This window comes from Nomia melanderi, chromosome 9, assembly GCF_051020985.1.
Source record: "Nomia melanderi isolate GNS246 chromosome 9, iyNomMela1, whole genome shotgun sequence".
NCBI classification, from domain to species: Eukaryota; Metazoa; Arthropoda; class Insecta; order Hymenoptera; family Halictidae; genus Nomia; species Nomia melanderi.
In genome coordinates, this window is record NC_135007.1 from 15889971 (window position 1) to 15907782 (window position 17812).

At 46.5% G+C, this 17812-nt stretch overlaps 2 protein-coding genes across 10 annotated transcripts; one reads left to right on the top strand and one right to left on the bottom strand.

Annotated features, from left to right (window-relative positions):
* The first annotated feature begins 9 nt into the window (after positions 1-9).
* Positions 10-15966, top strand: LOC116432574 (coiled-coil domain-containing protein 170). Of its 9 annotated transcripts, none has more exons than XM_076370465.1 (16): positions 32-674; positions 6945-7294; positions 9345-9440; positions 9520-9651; positions 9741-9929; positions 10091-10360; positions 10462-10606; positions 10686-10858; positions 10978-11178; positions 11380-11523; positions 11637-11714; positions 12256-12419; positions 12506-12614; positions 12777-13013; positions 13109-13278; positions 13344-15933. In XM_076370465.1, the coding sequence occupies exons 2-16, from the start codon at positions 7187-7189 to the stop codon at positions 13483-13485; spliced, it is 2358 nt and encodes a 785-aa protein (XP_076226580.1). In that variant the 5' UTR covers positions 32-674; positions 6945-7186; the 3' UTR covers positions 13486-15933. The 9 variants fall into 9 exon arrangements, with proteins under 9 accessions (XP_076226578.1, XP_076226579.1, XP_076226577.1 ...); XM_076370466.1 differs by lacking the exon at positions 32-674 and adding an exon at positions 6597-6614; XM_076370467.1 differs by lacking the exon at positions 6945-7294 and having other exon boundaries at positions 27-674; positions 13344-15934.
* Dbp21E2 (putative ATP-dependent RNA helicase Dbp21E2) lies at positions 2665-4925 on the bottom strand. The gene is made up of 7 exons (XM_031989660.2): positions 4721-4925; positions 4408-4629; positions 4018-4332; positions 3682-3939; positions 3495-3608; positions 3039-3430; positions 2665-2961 (listed from the first exon to the last, which is right to left on the bottom strand). Exons 1-7 carry the CDS (start codon positions 4790-4792, stop codon positions 2721-2723), a joined length of 1614 nt encoding a protein of 537 aa, XP_031845520.1. The 5' UTR covers positions 4793-4925; the 3' UTR covers positions 2665-2720.
* Positions 15967-17812: the final 1846 nt, after the last annotated feature.

Consider the following 17812-nt stretch of genomic DNA (forward strand, 5'->3'; position numbering starts at 1 on the left):
AACGTGCCGACGCGTCACTGCCCTCGGTTTTCTCGTAACGTTCGTGGCACCGTGCGCCCACCGTTCGGTACTGTCGTTCGCTATACTGTCCACCGTATATCGTGCGCCGCGAGTTTTCTCATCCGACCGATCCGACACTGCGGTGCATTTCCGTGGGAACGTTCGACGGTCTTCCAGTGTGTCCCGCTGCTTCGGAGGGTTCGTCAACCCGGACTTGTCGCGTGTCGCGAACGCGATCGGTTGTGATCGGTGTGCTCTTACCCTCGGATCGTTTGGTTACCGATCTTGTGTGGAAGTGTTGAGAATTGGAACACTGTGAAACTAAACGGAGCCCGGACGCATCGCTACGACGCAGTTCAACGGAGAAATCGTACGGTGAAGTCGACGCAGAACGGACTCGAGACGGAATACGAGGAAACGACGCTAACGGATCGCGCGCCGCGACTCTACTGAGGTCTCTTCTAGTAGGCCGATCGTCGAGACTCCCCACCATTCAGGCTGACCGCCGCGTGCCTTCGGGATCTATAGGCGCAGCGAGAGTCACCACGAGGAGACTGGCTCGTCCGCAAATTCTCAAATTTATTCGCTTTACGCGCGTTTATTTGGACTCGTCGCTTCGATCGGAGCGATACGAATCGGACGGATGGACTGGATGGATGGATGGATCTTTCTCGGTAGGAATATTAACCCTTTGCACTCGGCAGTTTTTCACTGGAAATATTTTAATATTTCACGATGGGATAAGAACGAGATTTTGTGGAACTCATTCGAAGAAAAATCATACGTTTGAGGAACAAAGCTGTTTTATTTCAATGTTTCTCAAAGTGATGCGTTATACCGAGTGTAATATTAAATATCGAATTTTATAGTTTGCTGTGTGAAATCAAATGGTGAGTGAGAGTCACCGTTTGATTTGATACAGCAAAACTATGAAATTAACCCTTTGCACTCGAGAATATTTTTCTCGACAAATGTTCATTATTTTCTGATGAAATATCAATGACATGTTTTACAACTAACATAAAGAAATACCTTGCATAAATTAAGTAACAGAACCATTATTTCGATGTTCCATGTGTGGATGCGTTATATAAAAATTTAATATTGAATTCTAAATTTTATCATTTTCATGCGTCAAATCAAATGGCAAAGGGTTAAATATTTAGTACTTTAAATTAAACTTTGTATCGTTATGGGAAATATTTCAGTAAAATATCTTTCCTGGTGCAATATTGGAGCCTACAGAGTTCAAAGGGTTAACCCTTTGCACTCGAGAGGCGCCTTCCAGTCGCCATTAGATTCAACCCAATGAAATTATAAAATTTAAAATTCAATATTAACTTATTTTACAGTCTACCAACACGTGCATCGAAATAAAATAGTTTCGTCGCTTAATTTATGCAAGGTATCTCTTTACATAAATTCTAAAAAATACCATTGATATTTCACCAGAAACTAAGGTACATTTCTTGCGAAAAATATTCTCGAGTGCAAAGGGTTAATATATTTATTTGGGGTGACTATGACGTAGGAAGTACGGGGTGTCCCTTATTTGCTTCCGCTTGTCTTCGGGTATTTCGTTTGCCACGAATAGACGAATAGAAATAATATTTGGAGCTCGGACACAAGTTAGACGAACGAGAAAATTATTTCACAGCTACGACGGCATTCTCTGGGGAGCAACGGGCGTATAGTCGAGGTGTGGGCACACCCTAATCGAGGAAGCACGAATGTCCGTGTGCGGAAACGACTTTAATTTCATTAAAACGCGTCGCGATTAATATACTGGTCTAGACGTGCGGTCTGCCCTACGGTAATTCTATTTGCTAGATATTCTACGTAGGCGGGAGTGTCGGTGTGGGAGTGTCGCCGGACATGATGGAACGGTGGATCGACGGATGGATAGGAATTCACGTGTGGGTTGTAATTTCCTTCCTCCGACGAAAACTTTGAAATTCGAAGCTCTAGCCGATTAACGCTGGAACTACCGAGCAGTCGAACTGTCTTTTTCAGATTCCTCTGTGGAAACTAAACGGTGCAACCGTCGAGACTTCAACTGATTTGTGGTTTCTGTATTGCTAAATCAATTTCTCTAGTTCTCAGAGAAGCATCTTTTCAATAACTGGGAAAAAATCATGAATCATTTTAAGCAAATGTGATTAAGGCTCTTGCTGTTGTTTTTTTAAGAAATCATGGGATCCGCTAGAAATGAAGAGAGTAACATTACAGCGTTAACAGGTTGACTGCCACGAGAATTTCGAGCGTTTTGTTATAGTAAGATTTATTCCTTTATAATAGAGGAAAATAGTATTAATAATTTAATGATTATTAAAGTTTTAGTATTACAGTACTCATGTTATAAGATTATCTAGCTGATTGTTACTGGATTTGATTCAATATCAATGTTCTTATTGTAATTGTTCTTGTAATTTGGAAGCTCCGGTCACCGGTGACCGTGGCAGTCAACGTGTTACTGGCGAGCGGAAAGTTTGAAGTTTTCGTGGAAACGAATTGATGCAAGGGCAACGACGTTCGGTCGATTCTTTGATCCTATCGAGAGGGTCATTGCAAAGGTTTCATCGCGCTTTTCTTGCCCGAGGAAGTTCGCGTGTATCGAGCGGACCATGAAGATAGAAGAGAAATAACAAACGAAGATCGGAGAGGTGGTGAATTCTTATGAACATGTCGTTTATTTATAACAAGTGAAAAACATACGCGCTTTAGAATGGAATATCGTTCGGATCGTCCAAAGATTCAACTATTCGTTCAGGGTAATGCGGCTCTGGTGTCATCATCTCTTCCTCATCTTCTTTTTGATGCAAAGTGTCGAACACGGGAATAGGTTTCAATCTCCTCGCGGCCCTTTCGAGCGTTTTAACTATTGCCACTTCCGCAGGTTTGCTGATAAAATTTGTTACCATGCAATTACCTATGGTACCTACTCTACCAGTTCTACCACACCTGAGCAAACATATTTTTTTTTAAATTAAACGTGAGATTTATATGGATTGTTTACGTGGACTGTCCTAACCACGTACCTGTGAATATATGAGGCCGTGTCCAATGGGAAATCATAATTCAGTATATGATTAACCATCACCGTGTCTAAACCTCTGGAACCTGCGTTCGTCGCTGACAGCACGTACGTTTTCCTATTTAAAAAGCTTCCGTATTTTCCTATTCTCTGAGACAAAGGCATGTCACCGTGTAAATTTGTAGTTTCTATACCACATTCTTTCAAAAACAATGTAAGCCAGTAAGAGGTAGCACTGGTGTTGCTGAATATAATTACAGAGTGCTTCTTTGCAACCTTAGGTTTGATATACTTTAAAAGTTCAGCGGGTTTGTCGCTTGGTCCCATTCTTATAAACTTTTGTTTCACCAGTATTCTATGTAACTTTTTCGTGGACACATGCTCCAAAGAGTTCACCTACGTATCATCGTGTATTAAAACGTTGTCATACGGAAATTATTCTTTATATCGTGCCACTTACGTCAACGATACCAGCCAGAATATTTGCCAAACGTGAAGGAACTGTAGCTGAAGCTAAAACGAGTTGTACCGTACTCGGGAATCCGTCATCGCCCAGTTGTTGATGATGTGCTATCTGTATAAATAATGATACGTTATATTACTTCTTCGTACAGTTTCATATATCCGTAAAGATCGTTTTTGCGTACAGGGAATTTATTTAGAAAATGCTTCACTTTATCTTCGAATGTATAATGACACAAGGCATCCACTTCATCTAAAATTAGACACCTTACAAGATCAGGTTTGTAAACGCCAACTGTGAACAATTTACTGATAACACCAAAGCTACCAACTAGAATATCTACATATTCAATCTGAGGATTTCTGATTTTTCGTTTTGTTCTTCCACCTGTGATCATTCTTACTTTAATACCAAGCTCTTTAGACCATTTGATCGATTCTATCTGAAAGATATTTTTATAGATGAACTGGTGTAGCATATTACATAAATATGTATATTAACTATGATTATTAATACTAACTGCAATTTGAACTGCCAGTTCTCTAGTAGGAGTCAGAATTATTGCAAAGGGTTGATTCATAGGTTTTTGAATAATTTGTTTCCATTGCAAAATCCGATGCATCAACGGCAACAGATATGCTAATGTTTTTCCACAGCCTGTTTCTGCTGTCAACAATGCATTATTACGATTAAGTATTTTTGGTATTCCCAATTGTTGAACTTCTAAAGGTTTTTTAATATCAAACTTCTCAAATTGGCTACATATAGAGGGATCTAAATTGAAATCATCAAATGTCTTATTTTCCAAACGTTTGTCTGTGTCTTTCTCGCTTTCCTATAAAGAAAATGAAAATTACAGATTCCATAGAAATCGTACACTTAGTGAGCAATAATTGCACAGATGAAGTACATTATCATATGGAAGTATATAGAAATAATCTCCTCTTGATTTTCGATGCAACCATCCGTCTGATGCTAAAGGTATGACTCCTCTTTTTGGATAAGTTGTGCCCTTGTAAAAATTGAAATCCTTTCTTTTACAACTTATTACTTTCAATTCTTCGTTCCGAGTCTCCGTTGACTCAATCGGTAACGCTTTTTCCTTTTTACGCGATTTAGCAGCAGCTCTTGCCTACATGAAAAATTCATATACACACATATATACATATAGAAAGTTAACCTGAAAAATGTGCGGCAGAAAACACGATGACAAAATCATTTACATAGCGTCTTAAAGTTGTCACGAATGTGGAATTCAAATTGTTACAGCATACGTTACAAAATCGAAACAACATTTTACGTTATCTTCTGTAATATAAATGAAGTATTCTATATTTTATACATTCAACTTCATGCGTTACAAAAGAATAAACACTCTCTCCATTTTGATACACTCCACTGTGCTGTGACCATAAACGACAGACAGAATAGACTCGACGTCTTATGGGACTTTCAGCTCGGTGCTCTGAAATACCAATCGTAAGAAAAAAGAGACATCTTTTTTATCTATATCTGCTGGTAACGTCGCAAGTGACAAAAATGGTAATATAATTCCTTAGTAAAATAAGAAAAATTAAAATCATCATTAACACATTAACTTATTTTGTTACTCGTTACTGTTAGCATCATTACCGGTTTTGAGGCCTGTACCAGTTTTAACAATCATAAAGATTTGCTTTACATGCATGACTATGATTGAGAAAGATCCTATATTCACATGAAAAATAACAAAAGAATTTGTTTTTTCTATTTTCGATTTATTTGACCTCTGCTGGTAGAGTTGCAAACGATGTAGAAATGGTAACAAGTAAATTTACGTTAAATCATAAACCTAGTCTATCCGCTGCTTGTACAGGTATTGCAAACAATTCATGAAATTAGATATTCTGTTTGGTAGTATTAAATATTTAGTGCGTTTACATCCGTTCAATGCGGACTAACGTCAATTATTCTGTAATATCGATCTGGTCAACAATGCTCTAAGGCACTAGCGACATCTGTCTTGACGGAACGGTCATTTAATGAACTATGAATTGAATTTTCAGCAATTTCTAATACAGAATCGCCGATATGATAGTTTTAATGATGCTGCCAAAGAAAGCATAATTATCAGATTATTATCTAACGAATGAAGAAGAGAACAGTTTTATTTTTTCAAAGGAATGTTTATTTTCATAGATTTCACCATACGTTCGAATGATAACAATACTTTACATACAGTAATAAATTTATCGAAACAAGTTTATTTTATTCTCGTAATCGTCATTACGAACATTATTTGCCGCCAACGAGGGAAGCTAAAGCCGCTTGACTCAATGGATCGGCGTCCTGAAAAATAACGTTGTTTCATTAAAATTTCGAACAATCTGAAATAATTTCAAGAAAATTTCCGTAAGAGACACGAACAGCATTCTGTATAAAACTCACCGCATTGGCCTCAGGAGCAGCTTCCGCTGCCACATAGAATACAGAATTAATTGCAATCATTGCAGAGGTTGCAATAGCAAGCGCGAATGTTATGGCTCTCATGGTTACCTATTTTTTGCTTATATTGCAATGTCAAACGTTGCGTCGCTATATATAGGTATTTAGAAGCAATAATTCGGCCCGACTATCTCTCTTATCTCGGCCGCTGCGTTTCAAATGTCACTATCTCACGGCTACACCGTTACGGCTGTTATAAAAACCGTGTTTAACGGGAAATATTGGAAAAATAGCTCGTGACTGGAAAGTTTATTATTCGAAGCGATTAGTTTCATTACAATCGTTATCGTAGTTACTGCCAAGATTTCGAATCTCGCAGCTCTCATAAAAGATCGAAGTAATGGAAACTATCACGCTAAAAATTCATCGAGAACGTTCAACGCTATTCGAGAATATATTCTCGGTTTCACGTGACAAGCGTATCCCGAAAATCAACCTTTCAACTACGCCGCTACAGTGTCTATCGTATCATCTTGAACGGTACGCCATTACGGCGCAATTCTCTCTGTCAGCGATAGTTGTGCACATTACAGTCCAATCTAACATAATCGCACGGTGGACAATTCTCTCAGTCTCGAAAGCGATATTACATTGATGACACGGAGACCGCGTAAAAAATTCTCCTACAGAGGTGTAGGTATCAAACGACAATTCCTCAATGGAATTCTGGACAGTTCCTATACTTAATTGTACAATCATTATTAGAAAAGTGGAAAACTCAACTCAGAATACAGACTATACTTGGAAAATAATGTAACTATTGTTCTTCGGTAAAAATAGTGTTAGGTAGTATACAGTATATTCGTACGAAACCTGCGACGCCATACTTCGAGGAAGTCTATCAACACTTTGCAGGTGTCCACGCGATCGAAACGCGGCACGTGTGCGCCTTGCAAGGAAAAACGAAGGAAGAGCGAGCGAAGGAGCTGGTCCGATCGGTCGATACATTTCGATTATTTTCAGGTTCACCGGCAAGGGGTCGGCGAAGCGACGCGTGCCGCGCGTCGACGCTCTGCCCTCGCTGGAGCCGCTTTTCCATTCCCGAACGTCGCATCGGCCGGTGTACTTCTGCACAGAAAGCGCGAATATGTCGTGCGAGGGGCTGCGCTAGTTCCGAGACGAGGCGAATCCACGGAGCAAACCCGCGTGAAGAGGGAGAGAGGAGGAGGAGTCGGTAACCGGCGCGGTTCATTCGAGTCAAGAAAATGTCGAGCGACGAAGAGGCGGCCGAGACGCCGGTGAAACAAGCGAACGAAACGACCGAGGAAGATCTCCGGGTGTTCGAGACTCTCTGTATATCGTCGCCCCGAAAGGTGTCGTCCGGTCTTCTTAACACTGTTTCCACCGGAGGTGTCAAAGGACACCCGAAGTTTCCACTGAAAGTTATTTTCCGAGTCCTATATTCTGCATTGACTTTCCCACTCCGATAACGAGTATAAAACTGTCTCGTAGAAAACGTCCAATCGAGGAAACACGATCGAATTTTCAGTTGGAATTTCAGTGGCCTCTGACACTTTCGGCGGAAACAATGTTAACCGAGACTCCTATGTAAAGCGGATTGAAGCACAGCTTGTCGCACCATCTTGCATCGTCGGCGAACTCGACTCACAGACGAGCACACCTCGTTGTTACCTCGCACGAAGCTTCGCTAGATACGTCGGCCACGCGTCCCGCTTGTCAATGCACGAAAGGATTTCCTCGCGATTCGAGGGGAACGAATCGCGAGCTCGCCTTTGGCACCGCTTCTTTCCTCGACTCGCTTCACGACCCGATGCGATGCAATCGAGCAATCACGGGGAGAATAATATAGTATCGGTCCAGTCGGTTTCAATCGGCTTCGATTTCATTTCATCCGCTCCGAGCGGGTCGCTCGGTTCTCGAGAGTTGCACGCGTTACGCGGCGGGCATCGGTGTTCGCCTTTTGTTCCGAGTGTATCGCACGTGCTTTCGTAGCCACTCTCGTGAATCGAAAAGGTATTGACTCGCGTGCGCGGAGCAAACGCCTCGTTGCCATAGCGTTGCGTGGAATCGATTTCACCTGTCGCCCCGCACCTACATCGGTTGGCGGTGGCTCCCTCGACAACGTACCGCCGCAACCGTCCGACAACGATTCCCCGTGTGTTAGGGACGACGGATTCAAGCGTCGATGCGGCAGCGCACAACTTTCCACCGCGCGTACGCGTGCGAAACGCGACCATTGTTGGGACAGCACTGTTTACCGCCGCGGAAAACGCGGGAGTCCCACCGCCAATGCTTCAGCGGCTTACGCTCGTCGCGAGCGAGATACGTAGAGCGTCCACCGATTGCCAGAAATCGGACCGTCGATCGTCGTCGCGCGGTATTATTCATGAACGCGGAGAAAGTTATCGGTGTTTGCAGAAAAAGATTGATAGAACTTTATCGGAACGGTGACACAGATCGCGCAGCTTTATCGCGGACGAAACTGTCCTCTGTCGTCGCGAAACGAGTAAAATCCCCAACTACCGTTTGCGCTTACAATGTAAACGCGTACCGAGTACACGATCGTGCAAACGATCTGCACTTTATCTCGTCCAACAAAGAAATCGGAGCGAACATTATCCGCGCTTCGAGGAATCGCGTACATTGTTGTAATACTTTTCGAGTTCCAATTGATACCGATTCTAGGAATACGCTGATAGTGATATCGATCGACGTTCGAATCGATAAATCCTTTTCGATCGAGGAATTCGTGCGGGAATGCCGTAAATTCGGTAGCGCGATTAAGCACGAACTTACCTTCCAGACGATACCGTCGTAGAGATAAACGGATCCGTTGTTCGTGGTACCGCGAGTGGTACCGCTGAACTACAAACCGTCCTTCGGAAGTGTTCTATGTATCCGATGTAATGAAATCGAGTCACGTAGCTCTCCGTCGCGAGCGGAACTAGTTTGGCACGGTTCCGCAAGAGTCGCGGCCACATCTTCGCGGTTCGATGTTCCTTGGACAGCGAGGATATTCGCGACGGGAGGTCCAACCGTGTGACGTTGGACGTATCTAATCGCGTTGCAACGATCCAATCTTTCACCGTAACCGGCTTCGAACGTCGCGATACCGATCGGTTTGTATCAAGCTCGGCTCGATCTGTCGAGACGACGGCGTATCTCGACCGCCGCGACACGGAGCTTAACGATGTTTTAATTACCGAAGCCCGCAGTACGTGGAGAGGCGAGTAATTACAGGGGACGTCCCGTAGGCGGTGCAGCCTTTATCGATCGTTTGTGCTCTTGTGCAAATGAAATTATACCGAGGGCAGAAATCCCTTGGACGCCTCCCCCCCTCTCTCTGCCCCAAAACAGAAATCTCTAGACGTGCTCACGAGACCGTGACGCTTCTTGTTTCAGACCACCCACGAAGACGCGATGAGCCACGACCTGACGACCACATTGAGGAGCGAATTGGCAGCGTTGGAGTACAAGCGCGATCGTCTTACGTCCGAGGTAAACCAATTCCACGTTCCTCCCTCGACACTGTTCCTCCGCAGCGTTGATTGATCCGTTGTTCCGTCGCGTCGTTCAGCTTCAAGAGATGAAGGGCCTGGTGAGATCTCGAGACCAGCGGATCGCGGAGATGCAGATGGAGGCCGATCAGCTGCGCGAGCAAGCCGCCAGGCAGACCGCCATCGTCTCCAGCCTGAAGAAACGCATACAGGTTGCCGAGCCGTGAATCTTTTATCTTTGAACACTCGAACCTTCCCCGTTGGCCACTCAGGCAACGTCATTTGTCGTTTGCGGCGCCAGGAACTGGAGGAACGCGAGAGGAATCTGTACGCCGCCCAGGGCCGCAACGAGATCACGGCGCAGGGGCTGCAGCGGGACTTGAAGTATCGCGAGGAGAAGATTCGGGACTGCGAGAAGAAGGTTCGCCAGCTGGAGCAGAACATCTCCGAGGAGATTCAGCAGAAGGAGCGAGCCCGTTTGAGTCTCCAGGTTTGCCGGGTTTTAGGCGAACGTTGTTAATCGCGAAAGTTTCAATGAAAGAGCTCGCGACGAGCGACTCTCGCAGCGTTCGACAGTTTGAAATCGATCACTGGGATCTGCTGCGGTATCGCCGCGATTGTCTAACGAGGCTTCGTTGTTCGGATTTGAAGGACTTCGCGCGGCAGTTGGCGCACGCGTTGAACGTCGAATACTGCGAGACGGTTCACCCCAGCCCCGAGATCGTGGTCCACAAGGCGGAGGAGCTGGTCCAGGAGGCGAACCGTCTTCGCGCGAAGAGCGCGAACGCGGAGGCGCAGTTCGCCAGCGTCCAGGTGGACCTCAGAGGCTGCCGGGACGCGTTGGACCGAGCTGTCGCGGACAAGGAGCAACTTCAGCGGCAAGTGTCCTCGTATCTGATCGATCTGGACCGTCTGAAACAGGTGTGTGCGCCGCTCGGCCCGATAACGGACGCCGGACGGAGCTCGCGGAGTCCTCGGATAACCGTTTAACGCTTCTCCCCGCTGTCGGTCGCTTCACGCAGGACAAAGAGTGCCTGGAGATGCAGCACAGAGTCGCGGAAAGGGAGCTGAGCGAGCTGAGGGACAAGCTCGTGAACGCGAACAGGAGCATAACGAACGCGACAGGGAACATATCGAGTCAAGAGGCGCTGATCTGTCAGTTGAGAGGTGGTCGATCGTCACGGAACACCGCTTGAAACCGTTCAGGAATAAACTCGGCCCCATTTCCCTGTTTCCCTGTTCGCAGACGAGTCGAAGCAACGGGAGGAGAAGCTGCAGCGCGCGCAGAACGACACGCGGCGGATCCTCGAGACGCTCGCGGTCCTCCTCGGCGGGCCGAACAGATTCGTCGAGTCCCACGAGAACGCGATCAAAGACCGCGTCAGGGAGATCCTAGCCGAGAACAAGGATCAAGCGCTTGTATCCGATCTTTAAAATTATTCATAGCGTTCCGTATAAGCACCGCGGCGAGATAAACGGCCGGACGAACCGGAACACGCTCCGCCGATTGATTCTGAGACTCTCCTTTCTCCTCGTAGACCATTCAAAACCTGCGGGAGAAAGTGAACACGGTGACGGAATCGACGAATCGGCAGAGCGAGCTGATCGAGACCACCGTCTCGAAGATACGACGCATGGAGGACGAGCGGTCGCACCTCGAGAGCAAAATCCGCAAGTTGGAATCCGAGTTGTCCAGTTGCGAGTTGTCGAAAGACACCTTGAACAGGGATAAGCAGACGGTATAATTGTAATTAACGTTCCCTGTGCTCGTTCTCCTCGCACGCGGCATTCCGAGCGTCGAATAAGCCGCGTGCAGTTTGCGCAGCTACGCGTCCGCCGTGGACGTTTCGGTATCGCGTAACGTTTCGAACGCTACTCTCGATCGGGATCCTTCGGCAGCCGTTGATCGAACCGACCAACATCGAGTCGAACGTTTTCAGTTCGTCACTTTCCTGGATCGGCTCGGCAAAGCGATGCAGATGGACGAGATATCCGAGGAAATGGGGCTCGATCTTCACACCGAGTCGCTGCTGGTCCGAGCGGAACAGCTGGCCAGGCTGGAGACCGATAAGCTGGTGGACAAGGTGCAAAATACCTGACATTGAAATACCATTCGTCGTTCAACGGCGCGGCGTTACTAACGTCTCGTTTCTTCTGTGTTCCTCTCTCGCGAATTCTGCGCCTTCCATTCCCGCAGTACTCTAACCGCGACTGCATCACCTTACCGAGGATCCAGCGCGAGCGGTCCTTCCATGAGTTCCCCTCCGCGAGAGAAGTAAGCCTACGGCGCGCAGTGCGGTCGCCTGTGGACAAAACCACGGAATTCGGCTACTCGCCTAACGAAAATTGAAGGTTAACGATCTGTCGCTGAGCAGCCCCTATAGAAGATCACTTCAATCGCAGAAATAGAAGTTTTCTGTCCGTTCCGTTTCTCTGTTCGTATAACGCTGCAATCGAAGCGCGAAACATCCATTGCATTGGAAACACTTCGTAATAACCCCGTGATGTAACGAAAATCTAACAAAAATGTAACCACCGTACGTCTAGCTCTATACCTTGCAATCTTCGTCCGAAGCGCTTTGCTCGTATCACTCGTATCCGTTAAATTATCGAGTTTTGTCCAGCGAACGGCCGTTCGGCCGCACTGTGCGGCGCCACGAATGTCAGAGTAGCTTTTCCGGAACTCGCCAGCGTTCCGGGGAAACGCGTGGTTCGTTGACGCCGTGACTCGTACAAGCAATCGTACAGGAACGCGTAGGAGCGACGAAACACGGCCAGCCGCCTTTCTTTCGTTTCCATTCTGCTTCTCCGTTTAGACGTCGGTGGTCTATCAGCTGCAACGCCGCGTCAGGACGCTCCGTGAGCAGTTGCAGCGCAGGGATCTCCACCTGGACCTCCTCCGCAGGAAACTGTCGCTTCAGGAGGACAGCGTCAGGATGAAATCGTTGCTGCAAACGGAACGCGACGAGGCGAACCTTCGGTACGCGCCCCCTTTGCCCTTTACCCTCAGCTTCGTCGCTCGCGCTCCGACAGCTTCGACTCTGCAGAATCTTACGTACTTTCAAGGTCGAAAAAGCTGGCGAAGCAGATCGACCGTCTGCAGGCGCAGCTCTCGGAGGAGAAGGTGAGAAGTCGCGAGCTGGGCTCCCAATTAACGGAAGCGGCTGATTACAAGGCGCGTATCATGTTTCTGTATCGTATCTGATTCTCCTCGATAAAATCTCCCTCGGGAATTAATGTTTCACAGCGGAATATTCCGTTTTGAAACGTGTTCGCGGCCCGATCGTTATTCGCTCGATAGTAGTATCGAGCACTCATCGTCTCCTATGTTTCTCAGATAGCGGCTTTGGAGCGCAGTCGGAAGATAGAGGAGCTGCAGAAGCGTCTGGTCGAGAGCGAGATGTTGCGCACCCGTTGCACCCGGAAGTTGACGATGCTGAAGGAACAGATGAGGAGCGCGACGGAGACCGCCGAGCAGGAGAGGTCCATAAACGATCATTCCCTGCAGCTGCTCAGAGACGAGCTCGCGCAGGTCAAGCAGAGCCTCTCCGAAGTCACCAAAAGGGAGTCTCAAGTAGGCGTAATTCCGAAGAACGCGTGTTCTGTGTTCACCGCCGAGAATCGCTTGTATCGCTTCTCCCGATCGGTTCACACGGTTTCCCGTTTCAGTTGCAAAGCTTCCGCGTGTCCGTGGCGAAATCGTTGTCCGAGCCGATCTGCACGGCCGACTACGAGATCATCTCGCGGCTGCAGAAGATGGTGGCGGCGCACCGCGACTTCACGATGCTGTCGCGCAGATACGACGAGCCGCTGGACAACACTCCGTCCAGATGCACCAGGTAACACGCGCGATCCCGCGAATTGACAGAGTTCCAGCGGCCGCTCTCATCGCTTATCTCCGCAGCGTCCATCCCATGCACCCCCATGGCTCGCCGGCGTCGAGATGCACCCGCTACGAGGACAGCGGCTTCGCGGATCCGCCGGATCTACACGACATCGAGGACGAGTTCGCCAAGCGACCGGTTCGAAGCAGCCTTCTGCCGTGACGCCGGCCGCGATTCGACTAAACGCCAGCGACCGTCGCGAATATTAACCCTTTGCACTACGGAAGTTTCTCGTTAGAGATACTCAAGATTTTTTAACCCTTCGCGGTCCGAAGTGCGCTTGGTTTCTCACTTTGAGGTTCACGTCGACGTTAGTTCGTTCAATTAAAGCTTAATACGACGCTCTATTTATTTATTCAAGAATATTCGGGAGTCGTTGAAATGTTACCTTTAAATGGTACAATTATGATGCTACAAATGAATGTAGAAAAAATTGTTAAAACAGCTAGAGGTTGCAGTAAAATAGGACTGCTAAGGGTTAATGAAGTACCAACGACATTCTTTCGAACTGACTTAACGAGAAATCGTACATAAATTGAAGAAAGAGGCTGTTTTATTTGAATATTTCACACGTCGATGCATTGTACAAAGTTTAATATGAAATGTCAAACTCTATAGTTTTGCTGTGTTAAATCAATTGGCCACTGAGAGGCGCCTACGGAGTGCAAAGGGTTAAGCGCACGGCGAAGCGTCGCGTTCGCTTCAAGTAAACTTCCTGGATGTCGCAACGACAGATAAAGCCGATGGAACAGAAGATTTTCGAAACAACAAGTACACCTTTTATCTGCTTTGTAATTGCTAAACCCTTAGTCATCCGATCCAAGGTATTCCTCCTTGGGTTGACAATGTTGGCCACCTATCGGCGCTCGTCGACGTACGCGTGTATTTCTTACCCGTACGCTGAGTACAGTGCGGTCGAATGGCCGTTATCTGGACTAAACATGCTTACTTAAAAATAGTTACATTTTTGTTACTTTACGAAGTCTTTCCAATGACAATGGACATTCCGCGTTTCGGTTCCAACGTTATATAAATGGAGAAACGGGAATGATTCGCATGAAATGATTTTTCAAATGAAAATCATTTTGGACGTTCATTATCTGGACAAAATATGGTAACTTAATTATATTTTTGTTACGTTACGGTGACGTTACGAGGTCTTTCCAATGACAATGGATATTCGCGTTTCGGTTCCAACGTTATATAAACAGAGAAACGGAATTGATTCGCATGAAACGTTGATTTTTCAAAAGAAAATCATTCTGTATAGTAACTACTTAGCGACACATTGGCAACCTTCAATTTTCCTTACGCGGGTAGTCAGATTTTAGGGTTTCGTCCACAGGCGACCGCACTCTGCGGTTCTTACATCATAAGCGTCGGTACGCGCGTCGCTTCGTAGGAGAACGTAGGCGTTGGCATCGGTGCAGAGTGGAACAACCGCATTCCAGGATGCACACGGCGAACCGGCGAACGCCGAAAGATCCGATGTTCCCGCGAACGGCGCGACGGATAACGTCTTCCGAGCCCGCGGCCGCTGCGGGCTTCGTGTTCGCGCGTCCGCGACGTAACGTTATCGTTAAAACGTGCGTGACGCGCGCGTTAATGGGACACGGCCTGTCTGAGTAGCGGTGCTCGCCGTTAACTCGCCGTATTCGCGAATGGATTATCTCTGTCTCGTGCATGCCGATGGCAGCGTGGCTCGCGCGGGTTCACGTGCCGTCGCCGATCGGCCCGAACGGTAAACGACGATCACTTCCTTCGGGCAGAAATTCTTTCGCGATCGGGAGCACGTGGATGTCTCGCTTCGGACGGTTTTAACACTTTGCACTCGAATGGTTTTTTTACTGGAAATATTCAAGATTTTCCGACGAGATACGGACGACGTTTGAACCTAATCTAATGATGACTCACAGATAAATTAAGAAAGGAAGATGTTTTACTTAAATATTTCACATAATAGTACGAAGTTTAATTTAAAGTACTAAATATTCAACTTCATAGTTTTGCTTGTCGAAGCAAATGGTGGCTGAGAGTCACCTCTCGAGTGCAAAGGGTTAATATGTGAAATATTAAAATAAAACAGCCTTTCTTCAATTTATATACGATTTTTCGTGAAGCCAATTTCAAGGAATGTTAATTATATTCCATCGGAAAGTGTTGGGTATTTTCGGTAGAAAACTCTTGGAGTGCAAAGGGTTTAATCGTCGTAGAATTCGATATCCCCGAGAAAACCTTCGAAAATGCAATAATGACAAAACACTGGTCCCCAATGCCTCGCGATTCAAATCAGTCTCAACAAATTCCGTGTGAGATTAACGCAATTGACATTTCCTTATCGCCCGTTCGCTTCGTCGGAGACGTGAAAAGACACCGTTCGTGGACAGTCCTCATCTACACGCCATTTCGGAGTACACCGTCCGTTGCAGCGATCCTGGCACTCTCGTCCGAGTGGTCAGATTCGGAGTCACCCTCCTGATTGGCCGCGGCGCTGACGCCCACCAATCCGGTCGCGCGACAGAGGGCGCCCAGTGTCGTTTCCGGGCTGCAATTCGATTTCCCAGAGCGACTGCCTCCGCCCCTATGACGTCACGAGCGTCAGGTTCCCGGTAACTGTCGGTACATTGCTTCGGCGGCGCGGGAGGGAAGAGAAAGAGTCGGTGAAAGGAAACGAATAAGAAACGAAAAGGAAAGGTAGGTATAGTAGCAAAAAGAACGGTACAGAAGGAAAGAGAAAGAGTCCACGAAAGGCAATAAAAACGAAAGGAAAAGGAAACGCGCGGCGACGGAGCCGCGTTCCGCTCGTCATCGAGGCGAGCCTCGGGTTTTACGTCGCTCCCGCGAGCGGAAGAGGCCTCTTCCTTCCTTCCCCGGCGGGAAAAGATCGCCGGCCGGATCGGATCTCGTTAGCCCTGAACTTGACCGAAAGACCGCTCGTTCCCGTTTCGAGAACGCGAATGGAAACTCGCCAGCCGTGACTCCTCCCGCCGCGACAACGCCGAACGCCGGTTCAATTTCTTCCGTTTTCGTCACGCTCCGCGTCGCATCGCCGATACCGTCGGCGACACCCTACAATTCGATACGGTCCCAGCGAAAGTAGACGGCTAGAACCGGAACGGGAACAGAATTCTTTCAATCGTTAACCCTTCACGGAGCAACGTCGTGTCATGGGCGACATGGCGCCTTCGCTTACTGGGCCCAATGTCGCAGACGGCACGATTTTATTATTTTTATCGCCGTTGTAATATTTATAACTAACACTTTGACACGTTGACACTCATTTGTGAGTGCTTCAAAAACACCTTTCTTTCTATGGACGTCTATGGACGTCATTTACGCGTTAAGTGTCGTGCCACTTCTAATTTGTGTCCGCTTGTCACCTATGTTACAGTTTTTCGTAAGTAAATAATTCCTTGGAACACTTCCGGCTGACAGTTAACACTAGAACTACCGTAACAGTCGGAATGACTGGTTCCGATTTTTTCGTCTGGCAATTATTGATATCTTCGAAGCATTGAATATTATATAATAATGTTACAGTATTTAGACCTTTAATTATCGTCTCAGATTTAGGATCTAATAATCTGAAGGTAGTTCCCTTAAAATTCATTAAAATATTTAATATTAGAACTGGTGCAATATTGGAGCCCACAGAGTTCAAAGTAAGTAAAGAAACTGAAAATAATCTATTGTTACGATTTTTATAGGAATTGCGTGTTAATCGTATTAAATGCTCGGTTCTAGTGTTAAATATCGCGTTTCGCGATTCGAACGGAAGATTAAACCTCGTCGTCTCCGAGCTCGAGACGAGGCGAGGCGACTTCTTCCCGCCTACGAAAGCAGATCTCGTCCCACGCGACTTAGATGTCTCCTCGCCTGTTTCCGCCTTGCAAATTACAAAAGTCCACACGCCACTTTCGAAGGTGTCGACTAGATTTCGATGTCCATGGAAATCCAGCGTCGTGCCATTTCGGGTTTCGCTTTCCAACGTTATCGCGCCGTGGGAGACCCGGTTCCTCGGTGTCCTGAAGATCCTAGCGTCGACTGCTGCTAATTCGTTAACGCTAGGTCTACGGAACGCGTCAAATTGACGTACATTGGATTTTAGAAATATTATTTCGTAAATGTTTACGCCGATTTTGATTGAGATCACACTGACGTGTACCCCAATTACCTACTATCGAATCTAGAGTTTCCACAGTCTAAATAAGCGAGCATCGATTCTTTTAGGAATAATATGAAGTGTACAATAAATGCCCGTAAACCTAGTGTTAACGGGGATATTAACCCCTTGGCGTACTATTTGCTTTCGCCACTAAGCTCACGTACCAATTTGCTATCGACAATTTGCAGGAAATGCAACAAGATTGTCCATTCTACTTCAAGTGGAAATTTTATTTGAAGATGATACAACGATAATAGCAAAACAGTTGTTTGCTTTGATCCGTGGGTAATGAATAACGTCGATTGTCGTTAAATTAGTCTAGAA

What these genes read in the sequence shown, in the direction of transcription:
- Dbp21E2 (XM_031989660.2), bottom strand. Translation starts at nt 4,792, where the DNA reads ATGTTGTTTCGATTTTGTAACGTATGCTGTAACAATTTGAATTCCACA. An exon ending in ATTTTCTAAATAAATTCCCT is followed by an intron (nt 3,609 to 3,681) that starts GTACGCAAAAAC and finishes TTATTTATACAG; the next exon opens with ATAGCACATCATCAACAACT. An exon ending in TTCTGGCTGGTATCGTTGAC is followed by an intron (nt 3,431 to 3,494) that starts GTAAGTGGCACG and finishes GATGATACGTAG; the next exon opens with GTGAACTCTTTGGAGCATGT.
- LOC116432574 (XM_076370462.1), top strand. Translation starts at nt 644, where the DNA reads ATGGACTGGATGGATGGATGGATCTTTCTCG. An exon ending in AGAACAAGGATCAAGCGCTT is followed by an intron (nt 10,859 to 10,977) that starts GTATCCGATCTT and finishes TTCTCCTCGTAG; the next exon opens with ACCATTCAAAACCTGCGGGA. An exon ending in TCACCAAAAGGGAGTCTCAA is followed by an intron (nt 13,014 to 13,108) that starts GTAGGCGTAATT and finishes TTCCCGTTTCAG; the next exon opens with TTGCAAAGCTTCCGCGTGTC.